The sequence below is a fragment of the Danio aesculapii genome, chromosome 1, assembly GCF_903798145.1.
Source record: "Danio aesculapii chromosome 1, fDanAes4.1, whole genome shotgun sequence".
NCBI lineage: Eukaryota > Metazoa > Chordata > Actinopteri > Cypriniformes > Danionidae > Danio > Danio aesculapii.
Genome location: NC_079435.1, coordinates 60334043 through 60353387, shown reverse-complemented (window position 1 = coordinate 60353387; position 19345 = coordinate 60334043). Strand labels below are relative to the sequence as shown.

At 34.9% G+C, this 19345-nt stretch overlaps 1 protein-coding gene across 1 annotated transcript in view; it reads left to right on the top strand.

The window, feature by feature from the left end:
• The first annotated feature begins 480 nt into the window (after positions 1 to 480).
• si:ch211-132g1.1 (hemicentin-2) overlaps positions 481 to 19345 on the top strand; it is a 46840-nt gene continuing 27975 nt past the window's right edge. The window contains exons 1-7 of the mRNA XM_056463514.1: positions 481 to 623; positions 4473 to 4574; positions 6085 to 6384; positions 6477 to 6719; positions 6864 to 6881; positions 7160 to 7459; positions 15388 to 15630. Of these exons, the coding sequence (XP_056319489.1) occupies positions 4517 to 4574; positions 6085 to 6384; positions 6477 to 6719; positions 6864 to 6881; positions 7160 to 7459; positions 15388 to 15630 (1162 nt within the window). The 5' untranslated portion in view covers positions 481 to 623; positions 4473 to 4516. The remainder of the gene's footprint in view (positions 624 to 4472; positions 4575 to 6084; positions 6385 to 6476; positions 6720 to 6863; positions 6882 to 7159; positions 7460 to 15387; positions 15631 to 19345) is intronic.

Here is a 19345-nt window from a genome sequence, read left to right as displayed (position 1 = left end):
AAAATATCTACTAAAAGACAGAACATATTACTTTTGTATTGTGAATAAATCATATGAACATTTTAATATTACTATTATTATATCACAATAATATTAGTAAAGTGAAGTTAAAAACGGAATAAATATAAATGTACACATATTTACCTAAGAAAATACATAGGCTCAATGATAGGCCAAAATCTGCGGAAATCTGTGCATTTCTGCGGGCGCAGATTCCATGTGGGCCTAGTAATTAGTTACAAATTCATTAGTTACAGTCATTTGAAAGAGGAAGAACCAATAGCATCTTACTATAGACTTGCATATGCAAGTGAGACACAGTCTCAGACGTGCAATCTCAGACACAGTGCAGTCAATAGAGCTAGTGACGTCACTGTGAGGGGCGGAGTTAGGTGTGCACATCAAAAACATGCAGATAAGCTTACTGTACATATGCACCCAGTCTGCGGCCAGATCAGGAGAACTGGAGTCTCACGCTCCACCAATTACATTCAGAGAGAAAACATCTGGCTACACCCTCTGGCTCTGAACCAATCACCACCATTTTAGTTGTAAACAGCTTCGATTGCATTTGCTGTTTTCATAGGAGCTTTCAACACAACCTCCCTTCGCTGCACCCACAGGTAGGTTCTGATTGCATTTTACATTAATAGACTGAAATTAAAAGCTGTTACTGTTAAGAATAATGCTGCATATAAAGGTTTGTCATCATGCACAATGCATTATAAGTGCATGTTTTGTACTATACATTTACCTAATGTGAGATCATGCAATGTTTTAATAGTCAGATTAAGTAGAAATATCTCCTAAAGCCGACAAATGCACTTTTTAAACTTGTAAAAATACACTGCAGTGCAGTATGTCAGACAATATTTTGCTCAAAAACATCTAATACTGAAAAACTTTAAAGTGTCATCATTATATTTTTTTAGATTAGGGGTTTTCTGCAGAAAACTTTCTATAAAACAAACACTTTTTAATGCACATGCCAAAAAAAACCCCAATGCATTTCTGATGTAGTCCACAAGATGGCAGCATTACACTGAATAAAATGTATTTGCCTGTATTCAGTTTAAATGGCACCCTGGGCGACCACCCCCATACCCCCATGTTTTCAATAAAAATAAAAAACATTATTTATATTTATTACTATTAACATTATTATACAATTAGTATTCTAAATAAATAAATCAATAATTTACTATCAATCATATCATATTTACTACAATCATTTACATTTATAATCAACTTTTACTGGAAAACTATCTAACAACTGGAGTGATGAGAAATATTTTGCATGAATATTAATTATGACAATTCTATAGAATACAAAAAATAAATATATATTTTTAATAAATACGTTTTATAGAATTATCTGTTGTCTTAGTTCTGACTCATGGTTGAGAATTAATGTTATGAAGTCTTACCGCCCTGACTCTTTATCCCTCCTTTCTGCTTTATAGCCATGCTTAGTTAAAGTAACATCATCATCATATTACATAAACTTTAGTTTTGTCGATTTGCAAAACTCGCAGCGTGCCGACACCTCTGCATAAAAGGCTGTTACTTGACAGTTTAGTGGCTAATTCATACGAATTCGTACGAGTTCAGATGTACGAAATTGTACGATTTTAAAAAGGAGGCGTGGCACCTAACCCCACCCCTAAACCCAACCGTGATTGGCGGATGAGCAAATCGTACTAAATTGTGCGAATTAGATCGTACGAATTAGCCACTAAATCAAAAAGTTACGAATTGCCGTGAGATTGTGTTGGTTTCACGGCACATAAGCGGCGCATATTTTATCGGCGTGCATTAGAGATGCGCAGATCAGCTGAAATGACACCCAAATCCGCGGCTTCATACTAATCATCCACCCGCCCGAACATTATCTGATATATGTATCCGCACCCGACCCGCACCAATCGTCACTTTAATAATTTAATTCTTTGTTTTAGGCATGATGATAGGTCACCGTGGATATTCAGTGAGCTAATCTGCGCATCTCTGATAGTAAAATAATACATTAATCTTAAACGTTTTAAAATGAATATTTATTTATAAAAATAAAAGTTTGTCTTTAGACAACACTTTCTTCATTTTCAAATAGAAACTGAAAGTAAAAATAAGACATTTTAGCTTTTACAGATACAGGAACAACATAACAAAAATGGTGTCACTATAAAAATGGTGTCGCTATAAAACAGTCATCTGAAGCGTTGTCATACAGTGTTATGCTGGATTTCATCAATAGTCTTGCATTTACTAACACAGACTATAATTAAAGTGTTTGGATGTATTTCGCGTTTTCCTCCTGTTGAAAAACGTCATCAGAGCAATGTTTAGTGGCTCTGTGTATTACAGCAGTGTTATTAAAAGTCTAAACACTTTATTGATATAGTGTACAGCCAAGCACATGTGGTCAGAACACAAACGAGTCGCAGGTAATAGAGTATCAAGCGTTTCTCCCAAAGTAAAGTCTGTCTGCCAGGTCTAAGCAAAGTGCCAGGAGGTGTCTGTGGCTACGCTCACTCTCCGCCTCTTTGCCCTTGTTTGGTATCCCGCCGTCGGTGCGATGACGCACGAACAAAATGGCGACGGTTAGCGGCGCCTCCTATTAGCCTCATTGGCGCTCTTCAGAAACCTATGGGTGACGTCACGGATACTACGTCCGTATATTTTACAGTCTATGATCTACTGTGCCTAAATTCGGGCGATTCGGGCGATTCCGCCTCGCCTCCTAAACGCGGCCAGCTGCACTGAATGAGCGTTCGCTCGCACCGCGTGTTGTAGGAATGAACAAGATTCTCCTCGCAGGGCGCTGCAATCGTGAAAATAAGCAATCTTGTTTCTCCCAGAACGATAGCAGATTTTCCTCTGATGACTCCTCTAACTGAAAGTTTGAACAATACTCTTGCACTTCATCCATTATTTTGGGCATCTCATCTTCCGATTCTGCAAAGCCCACTCTCTTTTTGCCGCTACAGCCACCCGCAATTAATCATAATGTATTTTTATTACCCGGCCCGCCCGACCTGCGGATTATCCAACACAATCTCACGGCAATTCGTAACTTTTTGATTTAGAGGCTAATTTGTACGATCTAATTTGTACAATTTAGTACGATTTGCTCATCCCCCAATGACGGTTGGGTTTAGGGGTGGGGTTAGGTGCCACGCCTCCTTTTTAAAAATCGTACAATTTCGTGCGACTAAATTTGTGCGAATTAGTTACTAAACTGACAAAACGTAAAATACTTAAGTTTTCTCGTGAGATCAGGCTGGATTATCCGCAGCGCCGGTGGATATAACCGCCATCCGCGCATCGCTTGCGTGCATGCAAACAACCGGGATTCACACAGCTGCACAGAGAAAAACACACTGCTTCCTTGTGTGACAACATGGAAAATTTACAAAAGCCAGAATCAACAAAAAAAGGCAGATTAAATTAGCTAAATTACACTGGGAAAAATGCTAATTTCTGCAGACATGTGCTGTGGTCTGATGGAACTAAGATTGAGCCTTTTGGCCATAATGTCTGGTGTTACATTTGGAGGACAAAGGGGAAATCTTACAAGTTTAGCAACACCATCCCAACTGTGAAGTATGGGGGCGGCAGCATCATGTTGTGGGGCTGTTTTGCTGCAGGAGGGACTGGTCCACTTCACAGCGTAGATGGCTTCATGAAGAAAAAACATTATGTAGAAATACTGAAGCAACATCTCAAGACATCAGCCAGGAAATTCAAACTTGGCCATAAATGGGTCTTCCAAACACACCAAGACCCTAAGCATACTGCCAAATGAGTTCAAATGGGCTTTAAGGACAACACAGTGAATGTTTTGGAGTGGCCATCACAAAGCCCTGACCTCAATCCTATAGAAAATTTGTGGGCAGAGTTGAAAAGCTTGTGCGAGCAAGACCTTCAAAATTCCTTCAAACTATTGTGAGAAGCTTGTGAAAGGATTCCCAAAACGTTTGACCAAAGTTATACAGTTTAAATGCAAAGCTAAAAAAATACCAAGGAAATGTTTGTGTAAACTTTTAACTGTCTAGAAATTAATAAATAATTCTCTCTTATTCTGGCATTTAGCAAATGTAAACGATTTAGGTAATCCTAACAGACCTAAAATAGTAAACGTTCAGTATGATTTACCATCAGACATTTTTAAAAAATGGTTATGTTTCTTTTTTTAGCGTGTGTGTAAACTTCTGGTTTCAGGTATAGGCTACATAACATTTGGCGGTTTTGTGCATGCATGCACAGTGTGACAATACTTCAAAAGTGCACAATATTGTTGCAGGAGGGGAAAATATTTGATATGTTTAAAACGAAACATAAGAGCAACGTATGGCCACTTTCATTTTACATGAGTGACGTCAACTTGTGCTTCTGCCTGCAGTCTGGGCATGGTTAAAAAAGGAAGCAGTCACCAACTTGATCACAAACAGGAATTGTTTCTTTTCTTTTAGTCGACTGTGAAGTTCCTCGAGTATTTGCAGTATTCAGAAGAGAGATGAGCTGTCAACACAATCTCTTGCTTTTATTCCTCTGTGGCTTCGCTGTGCTCACTGGTAAGTTCTGTTTGCATTTAATACAGATGTGTGAACAGACTGTTGTGATTGAAATATAATTAGAATAAATTGTGATTAAATTATAAAATTACTGTTTTAAAGTCAACTCATTATGATAGTTCATCGTTGTTATTTAAGTTTTGTAAGTAACCAAAGAAGCACTGTGGATAATGTTGTGTAGCATGTCAAGTAACAAATCTTCTAGAAAAATGCACTTCTAATAGAGCTGTCACAGATCCAGATTTTTTTTTCATACTTAAATTAATGAAACCCTCATGCACACAAGAAATCAAGCATACGGCCTTCTGAAACCGAAAACCGAAAAAGAGAAAAGCAAGGCAGAAAACCAAAAGAAATTCCAGTCCATTTATGGCTTTATGACTATGTACTAACCTTACTAATAATAATTAGGCATTGCAATTGCATAAATTAATATTGAGGTTTTAAAGAATATATCAATTACAAATAAAATAATTTATATAGCCAATAAATTATATAGCCAATAATTTATATAGATCTATAAAAAATTTACTATATTTCTATTATTAAAATGGCTTAACTTGAAGTGCTATATATATATATATACATAAAGTATAAAGTATATGTATATCTACACGTGTATATATACAGTATATATCAATATATACTTGAAGTGTATGTGTGTGTGTGTGTGTGTGTGTGTGTGTGTGTGTGTGTATATATATATATATATATATATATATATATATATATATATATATATATATATATATACAGTTGAAGTCAGAATTAGGTTAACTAGGCAGGTTACGGTAATTAGGCAAGTTATTGTATAACAGTGGTTTGTTCTGTAGACCAGTGTTTCCCAACCCTTTTCCTGGAGGCACACCAACAGTACATATTTTGGATGTCTCCCTTTCCTGACTAATTAACTTCAGGTTTTGGAGTCTCTTCTTATGTTCTAATTAGGTGATTCAGGCGTGTTTGATTAGGGAGACATTGAAAATGTGTACTGTTGGTGTGCCTTCAGGAACAGGGTTGGGAAACACTGCTGTAGACTATCGAAAAAAAAATACAGCTTAAAGGGGCTAAAAATATTGACCTTAAAATGGTTTTAAAAAATTAAAAACTGCTTTTATTCTAGCCGAAATAAAACAAATAAGACTTTCTCCGGAAGAAAAAACATTATCAGACATACTGTGAAAATTTCCTGAATCTGTTAAAAATTCAAAGGGGAGCTAATAATTCTGACTTCAACTGTATGTATGTATGCATGTACATATATATATATACACACACACATACATATATATACACATACATACATATAAATATAGATATACACATATATATATATATATATATATATATATATATATATATATATATATATATATATATACCTAAAACAACTTGTAACCAGTAAGTTTAGTGTCTGAACCAGAAGTACCCTTTTCAGTCTTTTATTCATGTAAACCTCAAATGAGCATTTGAATTCTGTTCAGTTTTCGTTAAAATCATTTGATTACAGTCTCAGCACAGACATGTGGAGAACATGTGCTAGAAGGAACATCCTGCAGCATTAATGGGAAAACAAGCAACAATGAAAAAGCTGCTGATATCAGATGGAGCTTTATCTCCAGTGATGGAACCACAACTCAATGGAAAAAAGGATCCAACAGAAAACCTCCAGCAGGATTAACAATAGAAGAAGACGGATCTTTAAGATTTGAAAGTGTTCGTCAGAATAACACCGGCACATATAAATACACTGCTTTTGATGCCAGTGACACACAGATCAGTGCTGAAACTGTGGAACTGAGAGTTTATGGTAAGAAGACAAATATTCACATCCAACAAAACAAACTAAGATCTCATATTTCAGTAGGATATCTGCAAATAACCATCATGTTTCTGTTATAGTGAAGGCTCCTAAACCTAACGTGAAGAGTGAATGCAAACCTGATGGGACTGTTACACTCCTCTGTGACACTGGAAACTATAAAGACCTGCATATATCCTGGTATGAAGACGACAAGATCATGCAGGACGAAACAGAAACTCATCTGACCCTAACATCGTCTAAAGTAAAGGAGAATAAACTGTACGCATGCAGTGTAAGCAATCCTGTCAGCAGCGAACAAAGTGACAGAATTACAGTGTCATGTAAGTCTCTTCTCATTCCTGAATGTTGTGAGTTTGTGTTATCATTATGCACAATTGATTTGTTCAGATTTTAAATACATACAAGCAGATGCTTTTGAATGATCCAATTGTTTATGTTGATTTTATTATATCATTTTCTTGCAGATAGTGGCCCAGATCAAGGTAAACTAATTATTATTATCATTATCATTATTATTATTATTATTATTATTATTATTATTATTATTATTATTATTATTAAGTTAGTGAGGCTAACATAAAGACATCATATTTGTAAACCGCAGCCATAAAACACGCTTTTACAGTATTAATAGTAATGAGTATTACCTGTAGATCAACTCAAAATTAACATATAAGAGGAATCTTTGCTTCTGCTCATTATTACTACCTTAAACTAAACATGGAAAAAAGTCTAATGCTTTTATGATTACTACATTTAGTCTCAGCACAGACATGTGGAGAACATGTGCTAGAAGGAACATCCTGCAGTATTAATGGAAAACCAAGCAACAATGTAAAAGCTGCTGATATCAGATGGAGCTTTATCTCCAGTGATGGAAACACAACTGAATGGAAAAAAGGATCCAGCAGAAAACCTCCAGCAGGATTAACAATAGAAGAAGACGGATCTTTAAGATTTGAAAGTGTTCGTCAGAGTAACACCGGCACATATAAATACGCTGCTTTTGATGCCAGTGACACACAGATCAGTGCTGAAACTGTGGAACTGAGAGTTTATGGTAAGATGACAAATATTCACATCCAACAAAACAAACTAAGATCTCATATTTCAGTAGGATATCTGCAAATAACCATCATGTTTCTGTTACAGGGAATGTAGTGAGTTTGTGTGATTTTTATGTTGTGTTATTATTATGCACAGTTCATTTGTTAAGATTTTAAATAGCTAAAAACAGATGTTTTTGAATGATCCAATTATTTATGCTGATTGTGTTGATTTAAAAAGCTAATGATGTCATTTCCTTACAGGTAGCGGCCCAGATCAAGGTAAACTAGATATTATTTTTACTATTGTTACTATTGTTATTATTATTACTAATGTTATTATTATTAAGTTATTAAGAACGTGCATGCTCCACACAGAATCTCCAACTGACCCAGCCAGAACTTGAACCAGCGACCCTCTTGCTGTGAGGCCACAGTGCTAAACACTGAGCCACCCCGATAATTACTAATGGTTCCTCTAATAGACCATGGTTCATTTAATACTAAAAACTGGGTATCTGAGAAAGACAAACACGCACCACAACATCACAATGAGAAACTGGCAGTAACTGTTGCCAGATACACTTACACTAGGCATTCCACGATAACCATTTTCAAGGTATATCGCAGTTTGGAAATGTCAAGGTTTTAAAACCACCAACATTTTCTGCTATACCGCTCCTAAGCAGGGCTCGAAATTAACATTTTTGGTAGCACTGGTGCTCCTAGCTTTAAAAATATAGGCGCACCAGCCAAAATTTAGTCGCACCCACCAATTATGAGCACCGTTACTACAAGTTTTATACAAACAGATTTATTGCCTTTGAAATCAACACTAATCAAAACTAACAAGCAAAAAATATATACACGCATGCGTGAGGAAAACATGTGGGCCAATAAGAAGAGCGTGAAATCGGGGCAAGCATTGCGGGCTTTGTTTACTGCAGCAAGTTGACATGACAGCAGTTTTAAACTATTCCTGAGCGCTGAGTTTGGTGGTTTTTTTTTGTGTGTGCAAAGATGCATTCTGTGTGAACGTCTCCTAAATTCACGCATACAGTGAACATTTTGCAGTAAAAACCGGTCGCACACAACAATTTCATGCACTCGCACAAATGCTCCCGAATATATTTTGAGGTTGCTACACTGAAAAAAGTGTTGCATGCAAAACTGTTGCAAACTATTTATTTGTGTTGAATTTAAACAAATTAAATTGAGCAATGTTCAACTTAATTTGTTTGTTTAAATTCAACCCAAATAAATTGTTTACAACCCCTTAACGTAAACAAATTGAGTAAATCCAAGGAATCATCTTTGAATAATTTTTTTCAGTGTAGATAAAGTTTCGGGTGCATATACGACCAAAATAGTCGCAATTTCGAGGCCTGCTATGGTAAGTTAGATTTTTCATGTTTTTTTTAGGCCAGCAGTATCTCCAGCAAAAAAAGATATCCAAAAATGCCGTTTTAAATTGTAATGAAATCTGTGTTTCTGAAGCTACTGAAGACAGCAGAAGTCAATGACTCCTTTGAATTATTCAGCCTGGCATGTTTACTGCGCCAAAATATTTTAAAAGTTTCTCAAAATAAAATATATTGTGTTCAAAGGGGTAAAAAGTTTAGTTTTTTACCCAGACATTTTAAAAGAGCACATATTAGAGTGGTAATCACAATACCGTCAAACCATGAAACTGTGATATTTTATATTATTATATTGCTATTTTTATATCAGATTAAGGTTATCATACTGTCAGATTCTTATACCGGCCCATGCCTATTACACACAAATGTTTCCAGCCCAAAACCCTCCCAAAATGCACAAAAATGAGTAGGTACACACAGATGTTTTTGTTCAATATTTAACATAAAATGCACATTCAAACTGATGGAAAACGGATCGAAAACCCGCCCAAGTTTTGTCACTGTAACTAAATTCTAAGGCTGCAGAAAGACGTTCATCATCTGATCTCATCTGAAAGTAAACAAATATAAATTTCAGTAAAAGTACTACAATAAATAAAAATAAAGTATTAATAGTAAGTAAATAATAGAATTTTAAAAATGCATACAAATACAATTTTAAAGTGGATTTATATCTTTACAAATATTTATAGGCAAGTTAACTAATATATATATGAGTTCAGCTGCATTTTTTTGTCAACACATTCAATCCAGATAAGTTAACTTAACTCGAAATATAAAGTTGTGATAACTAATTGGCGCAATCATTTTTTACAGTTCACGTTTGCATTCCAAGCAATCCTGTCAGCAGTGAACAAAGTGACAGCAAGAACTAACTTCTGTAGGTAAGAGACCAAGAAAACTCCACATTAACATGCTGAGAAATGCTATTTTCAAAGTACATTTATCTGTAGGTGTTTTATAATCTCACACTCTAAAATACAGCCGTAATTTAGCAGTTTTACATATTTTGTGATGCATGTTTTTATTTTCCCCCATTTATTTCTGCTTTTGAATTGCACTGGATCTTGATCTTTCGTCCAACAACTTTCAACCTTGAGCGTTTGTTTTAGTTTGCGGTGCTATATTGTCTGGGTTGGTGTTATATATTACGCTACAGAAGTTATATATTTCTCTACATTTCATTTATTATATTATTTCACACTACTAAAATGTCAATAAGTCACTTCGTTTAACTGTAGAATTGAATTCACCATCGCAAGTTAACAGAGCAGAGATCAACATCCCATAATGCAATTCACAACCAGAAATAAACTGAAAACACTTCAGAAAAATGTTTTGTATGTATGTGTGTGTGCGTGTGTGTGTGTGTGTGTATTACATGTTAAATCAACAGCATTAGGGTTTACTCCAGTCTTCTCTATTTTATCACAGGTTTGGGGATCCATGAAGCTCATCCATAAAGCAAAAAAACCTGATAAACAACAACCTGCAATGTCTCTTAGGCATGTTCTTACATGGTAAATTAATTAATCCTAACTAACATTCCTTTTCTTGTACAGTTATACGCTTCAGAAAATATATTCTCTGTAATTGCTTCAAGTCGCATGTGTGAATACCAAAAGGAAACAGCTCTTGTCTAAATATAAACATCATGACTTGGGTTGAAATAATGTAAAACTCCATATATATACATATACATATATACATATATATATATATATATATATATATATATATATATATATATATATATATATATATATATATATATATATATATATTGTCATGTAATGCACTATACTGTATACAAACTCTGTTTTTCTGTGCTCCACTGGAGGGAGTTCCTCTTCCTGGCTCTGATTAAAGCATTTTCACAAGTATTGTCTTGAGTCTCATCTAGTTATTACTGCAGAACAGTGGAATACTGGAGATCTTATTTCCCAAGGCTTATTTCAAAAGGGCCGAGACATGCTGAGGTTAAATTTATTCACAAGCGTGGAGGGAATTTTGACTGATTTGACCAAATCTAAAAACACCAAAACAAACACGCCTTATAACCCAATAAAACCAGGCCCTTTTTGACCCCTAACTGCTGCCACACTGTGGTCAATAGCATTATTCCAAAATCATGTCTTTAAGAAGATAGTTTACCAACAATGTAAATTATTTTACTATTTACTCACCCTTTACTCAGTTTTATTACAGGGTTTTTTATTAGGAGTTTTCTGCAGAAAACTTTCTATATAACAGACTCATTTTAATACACATGCAAAAAAATGAATGCATTTCAGATTTAGCCCACAAGATGGCAGCATTACACTGAATAAAATGTATTTGCCTGTAATTGCGTATTTAAGCCACCAGGTCACTGATCTAGAGATGACCCATTTTGGGTTTGGAACCACCGTCCTAAATGATCAGGTATGAGATAAAAAAAATGACATTAAGCACAGGCATTTCAAACTTTATATAAAATCATGTATCGCTAACACCTGTTGACATGAACTAAATACTCACACAGAGCTTAAAAATGTCTGAAAACGCTTTGATTTTAGTAAAGGATCCAAACTTTGCAAAGCTTCAAAACAAACCTCAGTTTTTACAACTATTCTTTATAACAAACACAAATTAAAACTGTAAAAAAAAACATGCACACATATTAATCAACAACTACAGCAGGAATCATGAAGCAGTTTTCAGCTGCAATTTTAGGAATCAAGTTATTAAAAATATCTAAAACTACAACACTATTAGCTTTAATCCACGGCCTGGTCAAACAGACTGTTTGCTGTCGATTAAAACTATTAATATTTGACATAATGTTCCTCAGCGTGTCATCAGGAGCCAAGGATATTGATCTGGATTCATTTTATTGTTATTTTACAAACCCTGTACCATTCACTGTCATTATATGAAGCACCAAGAAGCACAGATTCAGCTCAGAATCTTCTTTAAGGTTCTACTAAAGGAAAACAAAAATCTCCTACATCTTGGATGACCTGTGGAGGAGTAAATGAACAGGTCATTTTAAATTTTGGGTGAACTATCCCTTTAAAATAATCTAATCTTAAAGGGGTGCTCTAATGCTATTTCATGAACTCTGAGCTATTTACACAGTTAAAGAGAAATATATTTTAGTTTTAAAAACATTACTTGAACTGAACACAGAGAATTACTTTTGCACCAATCTTATTTCCTGGTGGTGACAAATTTATTTTAGTTTTTCGCCCCTGCTCTTAGTTATAAAAACAAAAGCAGAACTTCTTTTATAGGCGCTTAATTACACATCAGACCCCCCTTCATGAGTTATTTACAACTAGATCTGCACAACATGTCATGCAGCATCAACATTGCAATGTGTGCAACGCATCTGCAGCAGTCACATCACAGGATGTGCAATGTGGAGTCATAATTATAGCTAATTGTGGAGTTACTGCAACGTTTACCCATAATAAAATGAAAGTTCATCATTTGCATGTATCTCTAAGGTTTGTAGCTGTGCATTTCAAGCTAATTTAAAGCATTCATGTACAAAATATATATAATAAATCACAAGGGTAAGACTGATCGCAATGTTCTTATTAAGTCAAAGGGTTACGATTACTAAGTTGTTCCCCTGTTTTATTTTCAGCTATATGACAAGACCTGTGAAGTTGCTCACTGTTGACTAATGATTCACCCACGGCACTCGCTTTCTTCCGGAGAGTATAGGAAAGATGTAACATTGTCTTAAAATGTAAAGATTTTTTAGATGAAAGATGGATGCAGTAATATCACTGAAAAAAGTGTTGCATGCAAAAGTTTTGCAAACTATTTATTTGTGTTGAATTTAAACAAACAAATTAAATTGAGCAACGTTCAACTTAATTTTTTTGTTTAAATTCAACACACATAAATTGTTTACAACCACCTAACATAAAAAAATTGAGTAAATCCAAGGAATCATCTTTGAATAATTTTTTTCTATTGGCATTTAAGAGTCATATGAGCATATGAGCATGTTACATCCCTTTATAGGAACATGTCCCATAACAAGTGACCATTAAAATGCACTGTTTATGGTCAGAATGTGACATTTTGTAATGCTTTTAATGGATTTTAACCATTAGAACTTGTGATGGGGGAACAGTGATGGTTTCTTTTTTCTTTCCACTGCATATACATTACAGGCTACATAACATATGGTGGTTTTGTGCATGCATGCACAGTGTGACAAATCTTCAAAAGTGCATGATGTTGCAAAAGGGGAAAAGACAAAACATAAGAGCAACGTATGGCCACATTCACGTCAGTGGCGTTCTGCTTCTGCTTGCAGTCTGCATGGAAAGAAAAGGAAACTATCACCAACCTTTTGATCACAAACAGGAAACTCGATCTTTTCTTGATACGATTGTCAAAGGTTTCTTGAGTATTTGCTGTATTCTGAAAAGCAATGAGCTGCCAACACAATCTCTTGTTTTTATTCCTCTGTGGCTTCGCTGCGCTCACTGGTAGGTTCTGATTTCTTTCAATATACATGCGTGAACAGACTAAATGTGATTAAAACATAATTAGAATTATTTGGGTAACACTTTGGTTGTAGTAGCTAAAGTTACTTAATATGTTTACTAACATGATCAAACAATGAACAATACATTTACTACAGTATTTGGTCATGTTAGTTAAAGTTATTGAACATGCAGTTGTTCATTGTTAGTTTATGTTAACTCACGGTGTATTAACTAATGTTAACAAGCAGAAATTTAAATGATAACAATGCATTAGTAAATGTTGAACTATGATTAATAAATGCAGTACAAGTATTGTTTATTATTAGTTCATGTTTATTATTCGTTCATTGCAAAGTGTGACCATAAATTGTAATTATGTAAATAGTTGTGGTCATGCAGACTGACTTTAAGTCAACTCAATATGATAGTTCATTGTAGTTAATTAAGGTTCATAAGTAACTAAAGAAGCACTGTAATAAAGTTTTGTAACATATCAAGTAACATATCTAGAAAAATCTACTTCTAATAGAGGATTATTTAAATCATATTTATTATAATTACCTGCACTCTCATGCATACAAGAAACCAATCATACGGCATTGTTTGACATGATTTTGTCATCATTTGATTCCTCCAGATTACAGCTACACACTCATAAATAAAGGTATAAAATCTGTCACTGGGGTGGTACTTTTTTTCATTTTTGTACCATACAGTTGGACATTAGTACTTTTCTGGTTCACTTTTGTACATTTAACGCACTATGAGGTCCACATTTGTACATTTTAGGTATTAATATGTACCTTTAAACACTTGTTAGGAACAAAAAAAAGTTACCGCCTCAGTGACAGATAATGTATCTCTATTTCTGAGAGTGTATTCTGGACTCTGCTTTGCAGTGGGCTACGTAGACTATTATTTATCAGTAAATAGTAAATATACACCGTTAAAAAGAAATCTCTTAATTTAAATCACTTTTTCGAACTTTTCAAGGTTAAAAGTTATTGAAAGAAAGATCAAAAGAATAAATAAATAAAGGGAAAAATAACAATAAAAAATGTATCACATAATATGGAAAACTGCTAATTTACTAATATTTTAACAGTGGATTTCTGCACCACTTGACCTAAAATTGAAATGTGAAGCTTCACACAGAAATTACGCTTTACGTTGTGTGATACATTTCACAATTCTGCCTATAACTTGCCATTCTGACTTGATTTCTGAGAACTGCAAGATAGAAAGTGACTTCATAGCTTCATAGCTCGTAATTGTGAATTTTTTTATCTCAGAATTATGACATTTTTTCCCTGAATTGTGATTCTTTTTTCCTCTGTAATTGCTTCTTGGACACTGTAATGTTTAATACTTTGAGTAATACAAATTCTACTGGCTATAATGGTTTGGCTTAAAGTTTTGTTTCCATTTGCCCTTTTTATAATTTACCAATTTAACGATAAACAAATAATTTACCTTGTGATGATAGGTCAAACTGTCTAATGCAGATCCCTATTTGTGACATCTTGTCTAATTAAGTATGTTAAATTAAATTAAACTATAATTAGTTAAATTTAATCAGTAATCAACTAAGTTATTGTAGTTAAAGTTATTGTTAGAATCATTTTATTGATTACAGTCTCAGCACAGACATGTGGAGAACATGTGCTAGAAGGAACATCCTGCAGTATTAATGGGAAAACAACAAACAATGTAAAAGCTGATGATATCAGATGGAGCTTTACCTCCAGTGATGGAACCACAACTCAATGGAAAAAAGGATCCAGCAGAAAACCTCCAGCAGGATTAACAATAGAAGAAGACGGATCTTTAAGATTTGAAAGTGTTCGTCAGAGTAACACCGGCACATATAAATACACTGCTTTTGATGCCAGTGGCAGACAGATTGGGGATGAAACTGTGAAACTCAGAGTTTATGGTAAGAAGACAAATATTTACATCCAACAAAACAAACTAAGATCTCATATTTCAGTAGGATATCTGCAAATAACCATCATGTTTCTGTTATAGTGAAGGCTCCTAAACCTAACGTGAAGAGTGGATGCAAACCTGATGGGACTGTTACACTCCTCTGTGACACTGGAAACTATAAAGACCTGCATATATCCTGGTATGAAGACGACAAGATCATGCAGGACGAAACAGAAACTCATCTGACCCTAACATCGTCTAAAGTAAAGGAGAATAAACGGTACGCATGCAGTGTAAGCAATCCTGCCAGCAGCGAACACAGTGACAGAATTACAGTGTCATGTAAGTCTCTTCTCATTCCTGAATGTTGTGAGTGTGTGTTATTATTATGCACAATTGATTTGTTCAGATTTTAAATACACACAAGCAGATGCTTTTGAATGATCCAATTGTTTATGTTGATTTTATTATATCATTTCCTTTCAGGTAGTGGACCAGATCAAGGTAAACTAATTATTATTATTTTATTATTTTATTATTATTAAGTTATTAGTGGGGCTAAGAGAAAAACCTAATATGTATAAACTGTAGCTATAAAATGTGATGATTTCACAGTACTAATATTAATGAATATTATATCAACTCAGAATTAACAGTGAAGATGAATCTTTGCTCCCGCTCTTTACTGATGATGTCTAAAGATGTGTTTTGGTCATTCTCAGGTTAACTGTTCCTAGGGCTGGGCTGATAAACGATATTATATCAAATCGCAATAAAATTTATGTCGACAGCAATGATAAGCTCTGGATATGTTTACTCTATATTGATCAAAGAGCCAATCATACAGAAGAAATGTGCATCAATGGGAATCTAGAAGTGTGTTGATATTAAAGATGCACCAAATGTATAGCCACTGAAAATATCTTATGCTATTTATCGGACCATCTAATTGTTATTGTTCAATATGAAAAGATATTAATAGAGAGTGCATTTTTGGGATATCGCCCAGCCCTAACTGTCCCTACATATATCAATACATTTTGGTAATATGGCCCACTGATAACCGCTTTTAACAAATATGACCAAAAAACTCATGATTATAATCGAGCAGCCCTGTATATATCAATATACTGCAAAATATATCATCCATCTTAATCAAAATAAGATGAACCTCCAGAAGAGCCACACTGTTTCGGTCACACTTTACAATAAGGTTTCATTAGGTAAAGTTAGTTACTATGTGTATTTACTAACATGAACTAATAACAAACAATATTTGTACAAATACTGAACAATAGTTCAACATTTACTAATGTATTACTAACACCAAATTCATGCATTGTTAACATTAGTTAATGCACTGTGAGTTAACGTGAACGAATAACTGCATTTTTACAGTTACTGACGTTAACTAACATGAGCAAATACTGTAGTAAATGTATTGTTCATTGTTTGCTCATGTTAGTAAATGCATTAACTAACATTATCTACTACAACCTTACTATAAAGTGTTACTCATGTTTCTGTTACAGCGAAGGCACCCAAACCAACTGTGACACTCAACCGTACAACTAAAGGGACGGTTAAACTCATCTGTGACGCTGGAAACGCTAAAGATCAGACTATATCCTGTTATGAAGACCACAGCATCATGAAGGATGAAACGAAAACGAATCTGACCTTAACATCGTCTAAAGTGGAGAGTAAACGGTACTCATGCAGTAAACAAAGCGCCAGTAAACTCTCATGTGAGTCATTTTTATTGCACGTCATGATTCTCACTCCTGAAATGCACTGACTTTGTGTTTAGTTTCTCAATGGGGTATGTGCACATGCACTATATCCCTTGTGCATATACCCAATGCCGCGTGTACATGTATTGTAATGTTGCGCCATTACAAAATGGCCACATTTAAAATCTGATTTCTTTAAAAATCACTGATCTTCACTGCCTGATATATAATACAACATGGGTCTCAGACCTGACAAAAAGCACTGCATTAAATTATATTTCTCCACACTATCCTTTTAAAATATGGAAATTTATTATACCCAAGTATTTTCAAATGGACTTTCTGTGCTAGCCTGCTGCTCCTGATAGCGCTTTTGTAGTCTTTCATCTTGTTTTACACTTGAACAACTAAACGAATGCTGAAGGTTGCAACCCAGACTCATTCTGAAAACCTAGTCCAGTGGACGTTTCTGGAGACCGCGAAATACATCCCGGGAGGTACGTATTTTTGCAGTTTTTGGTTTTCGCGAATCCGCAAGAGGTCGCTGTGTGCGCCTTTTTGGCTTCTCGGACGTCTCCCGCGAGTGCCATTCACGCCCGCGCTATTCTCGCGTGAACCCACCAGAGGCCGCTGTTGAACGAACGCCTGTCTGTCTGATTGGCTGAATGATTGACCCTCCTCCTTCCCCGAATCCAACCAATTTTACCGATTGACCCGCCCGCCCTAAACCCAACCAACGATTTACAAAAGCCATCCGGAAAAAGAAAAGCCCACGTCTGATTTCTTTTTTTTACCATGTTTTCGGATTTTACCACATTCTCACCCTGTTATGAACCTCTTCACTTTATTTCTTGGATTCTGTTTTAGTCTTACCTGATTTCTGGAACCGCTCTTCCCCAGACTCGAACCCGGTGGTCGTCGTCGTAATCAGCTCCTCTCTGCGTCTCGAGTCCGCCGACGCGCAGGAGGAGCTAACCGGACAAACTGGTTGTGGCGGGAAAGCCCTCCACACGAAGGTAAGCGGTCAGCCGGCGAGCGCTAAAAGGAACGCCGTCATACCACCCCGCAGCGTTCGCTTAAAAAACGAAATGCAGCCACACATACCTCCGGCTACATAATTCGCGGTCTCCAGAAACGTCCTCGGGACTACGTTTTCGGAATGAGCCTGGGTTGGAAGTTTACCTGATTGTATTTTAATTACATTACAAAATTGATGCTGTAAAATGAACATTATGAAATTAAAAACAGTCAGATAAACCTTCTACCGGACGTTTAGCGTTGGCTGAAAACACTACAGTAGCTCATTGCATTAAATAGATTTGTTTAAAGAAATCTACTTGTTTGTTAATGATTGCATGACATCTGATCTTGTCCTGCAGGTAGCAGTCCAGATCTCTGCTTAAATTTCTATGCTGTGCTGGGCGTTTTAGCAGGCGGAGGAGCTCTTCTGTTTCTGCTAATATGTGTTTTCATCTGGTGTGTGTGTCAAAGTTGTCGCAAGAAGAACCAACTACTGTAGGTAAGAGACAAAGATAACTCTAAATTAACATGCTGAGAAATGCTATTTTTCAACCAAACTGTTTGCATTTTGTAATCTCACACTCTAAAATAGATCTGTAAATTAGCAGTTTTACATATTTTGTGACGCATGTTTTTATTTTTCCCTTGTTTATTTATGCTTTTGAATTGCATTATGGGATCTTGATCTTCCTTCCATCAACTTTTAATTTTTATGAACATGTTTAATAGTGTAAAGTGTTATATTGTCTGGATTGGTGTTGTATATGATGCTACAAAAACCTCATAATAACCTGCAGTACATTTTCTGTCATTTTACAAACTTATTTCACTCTATATATTATTTCTTATTATTTTAGACTAATAAAATGTCAATAAAATCTCTTTGTTAAACTGTAGAGTGAATTATCAACAACAAAAGTTGACAGAGCAGAGATCAACATCTCATAATGCAATATGTTAAATCCACAGCATTAGGATTAACAGACTTCTCTATTTTATCACAGGTTTGGGGACTCATTTTGTCTAATGATGAAGATATTATGAAGCTCATGCATAAAGCAAAAAAAAATTATATATATATATATATATATATATATATATATATATATATATATATATATATATATATATATATATATATATATATATATGTAAAACGATAACCTGCAATGTCTCTTAGGCATGTTCTTACATGGTAAATTAATTAATTATAACTAACATTCCTTTTTTTTTTAAAGCGTTCATTCATAAATATTATCTGTAACGATTGCTTCAACTTATGTGTGTGAAAACCATAAAAAAAA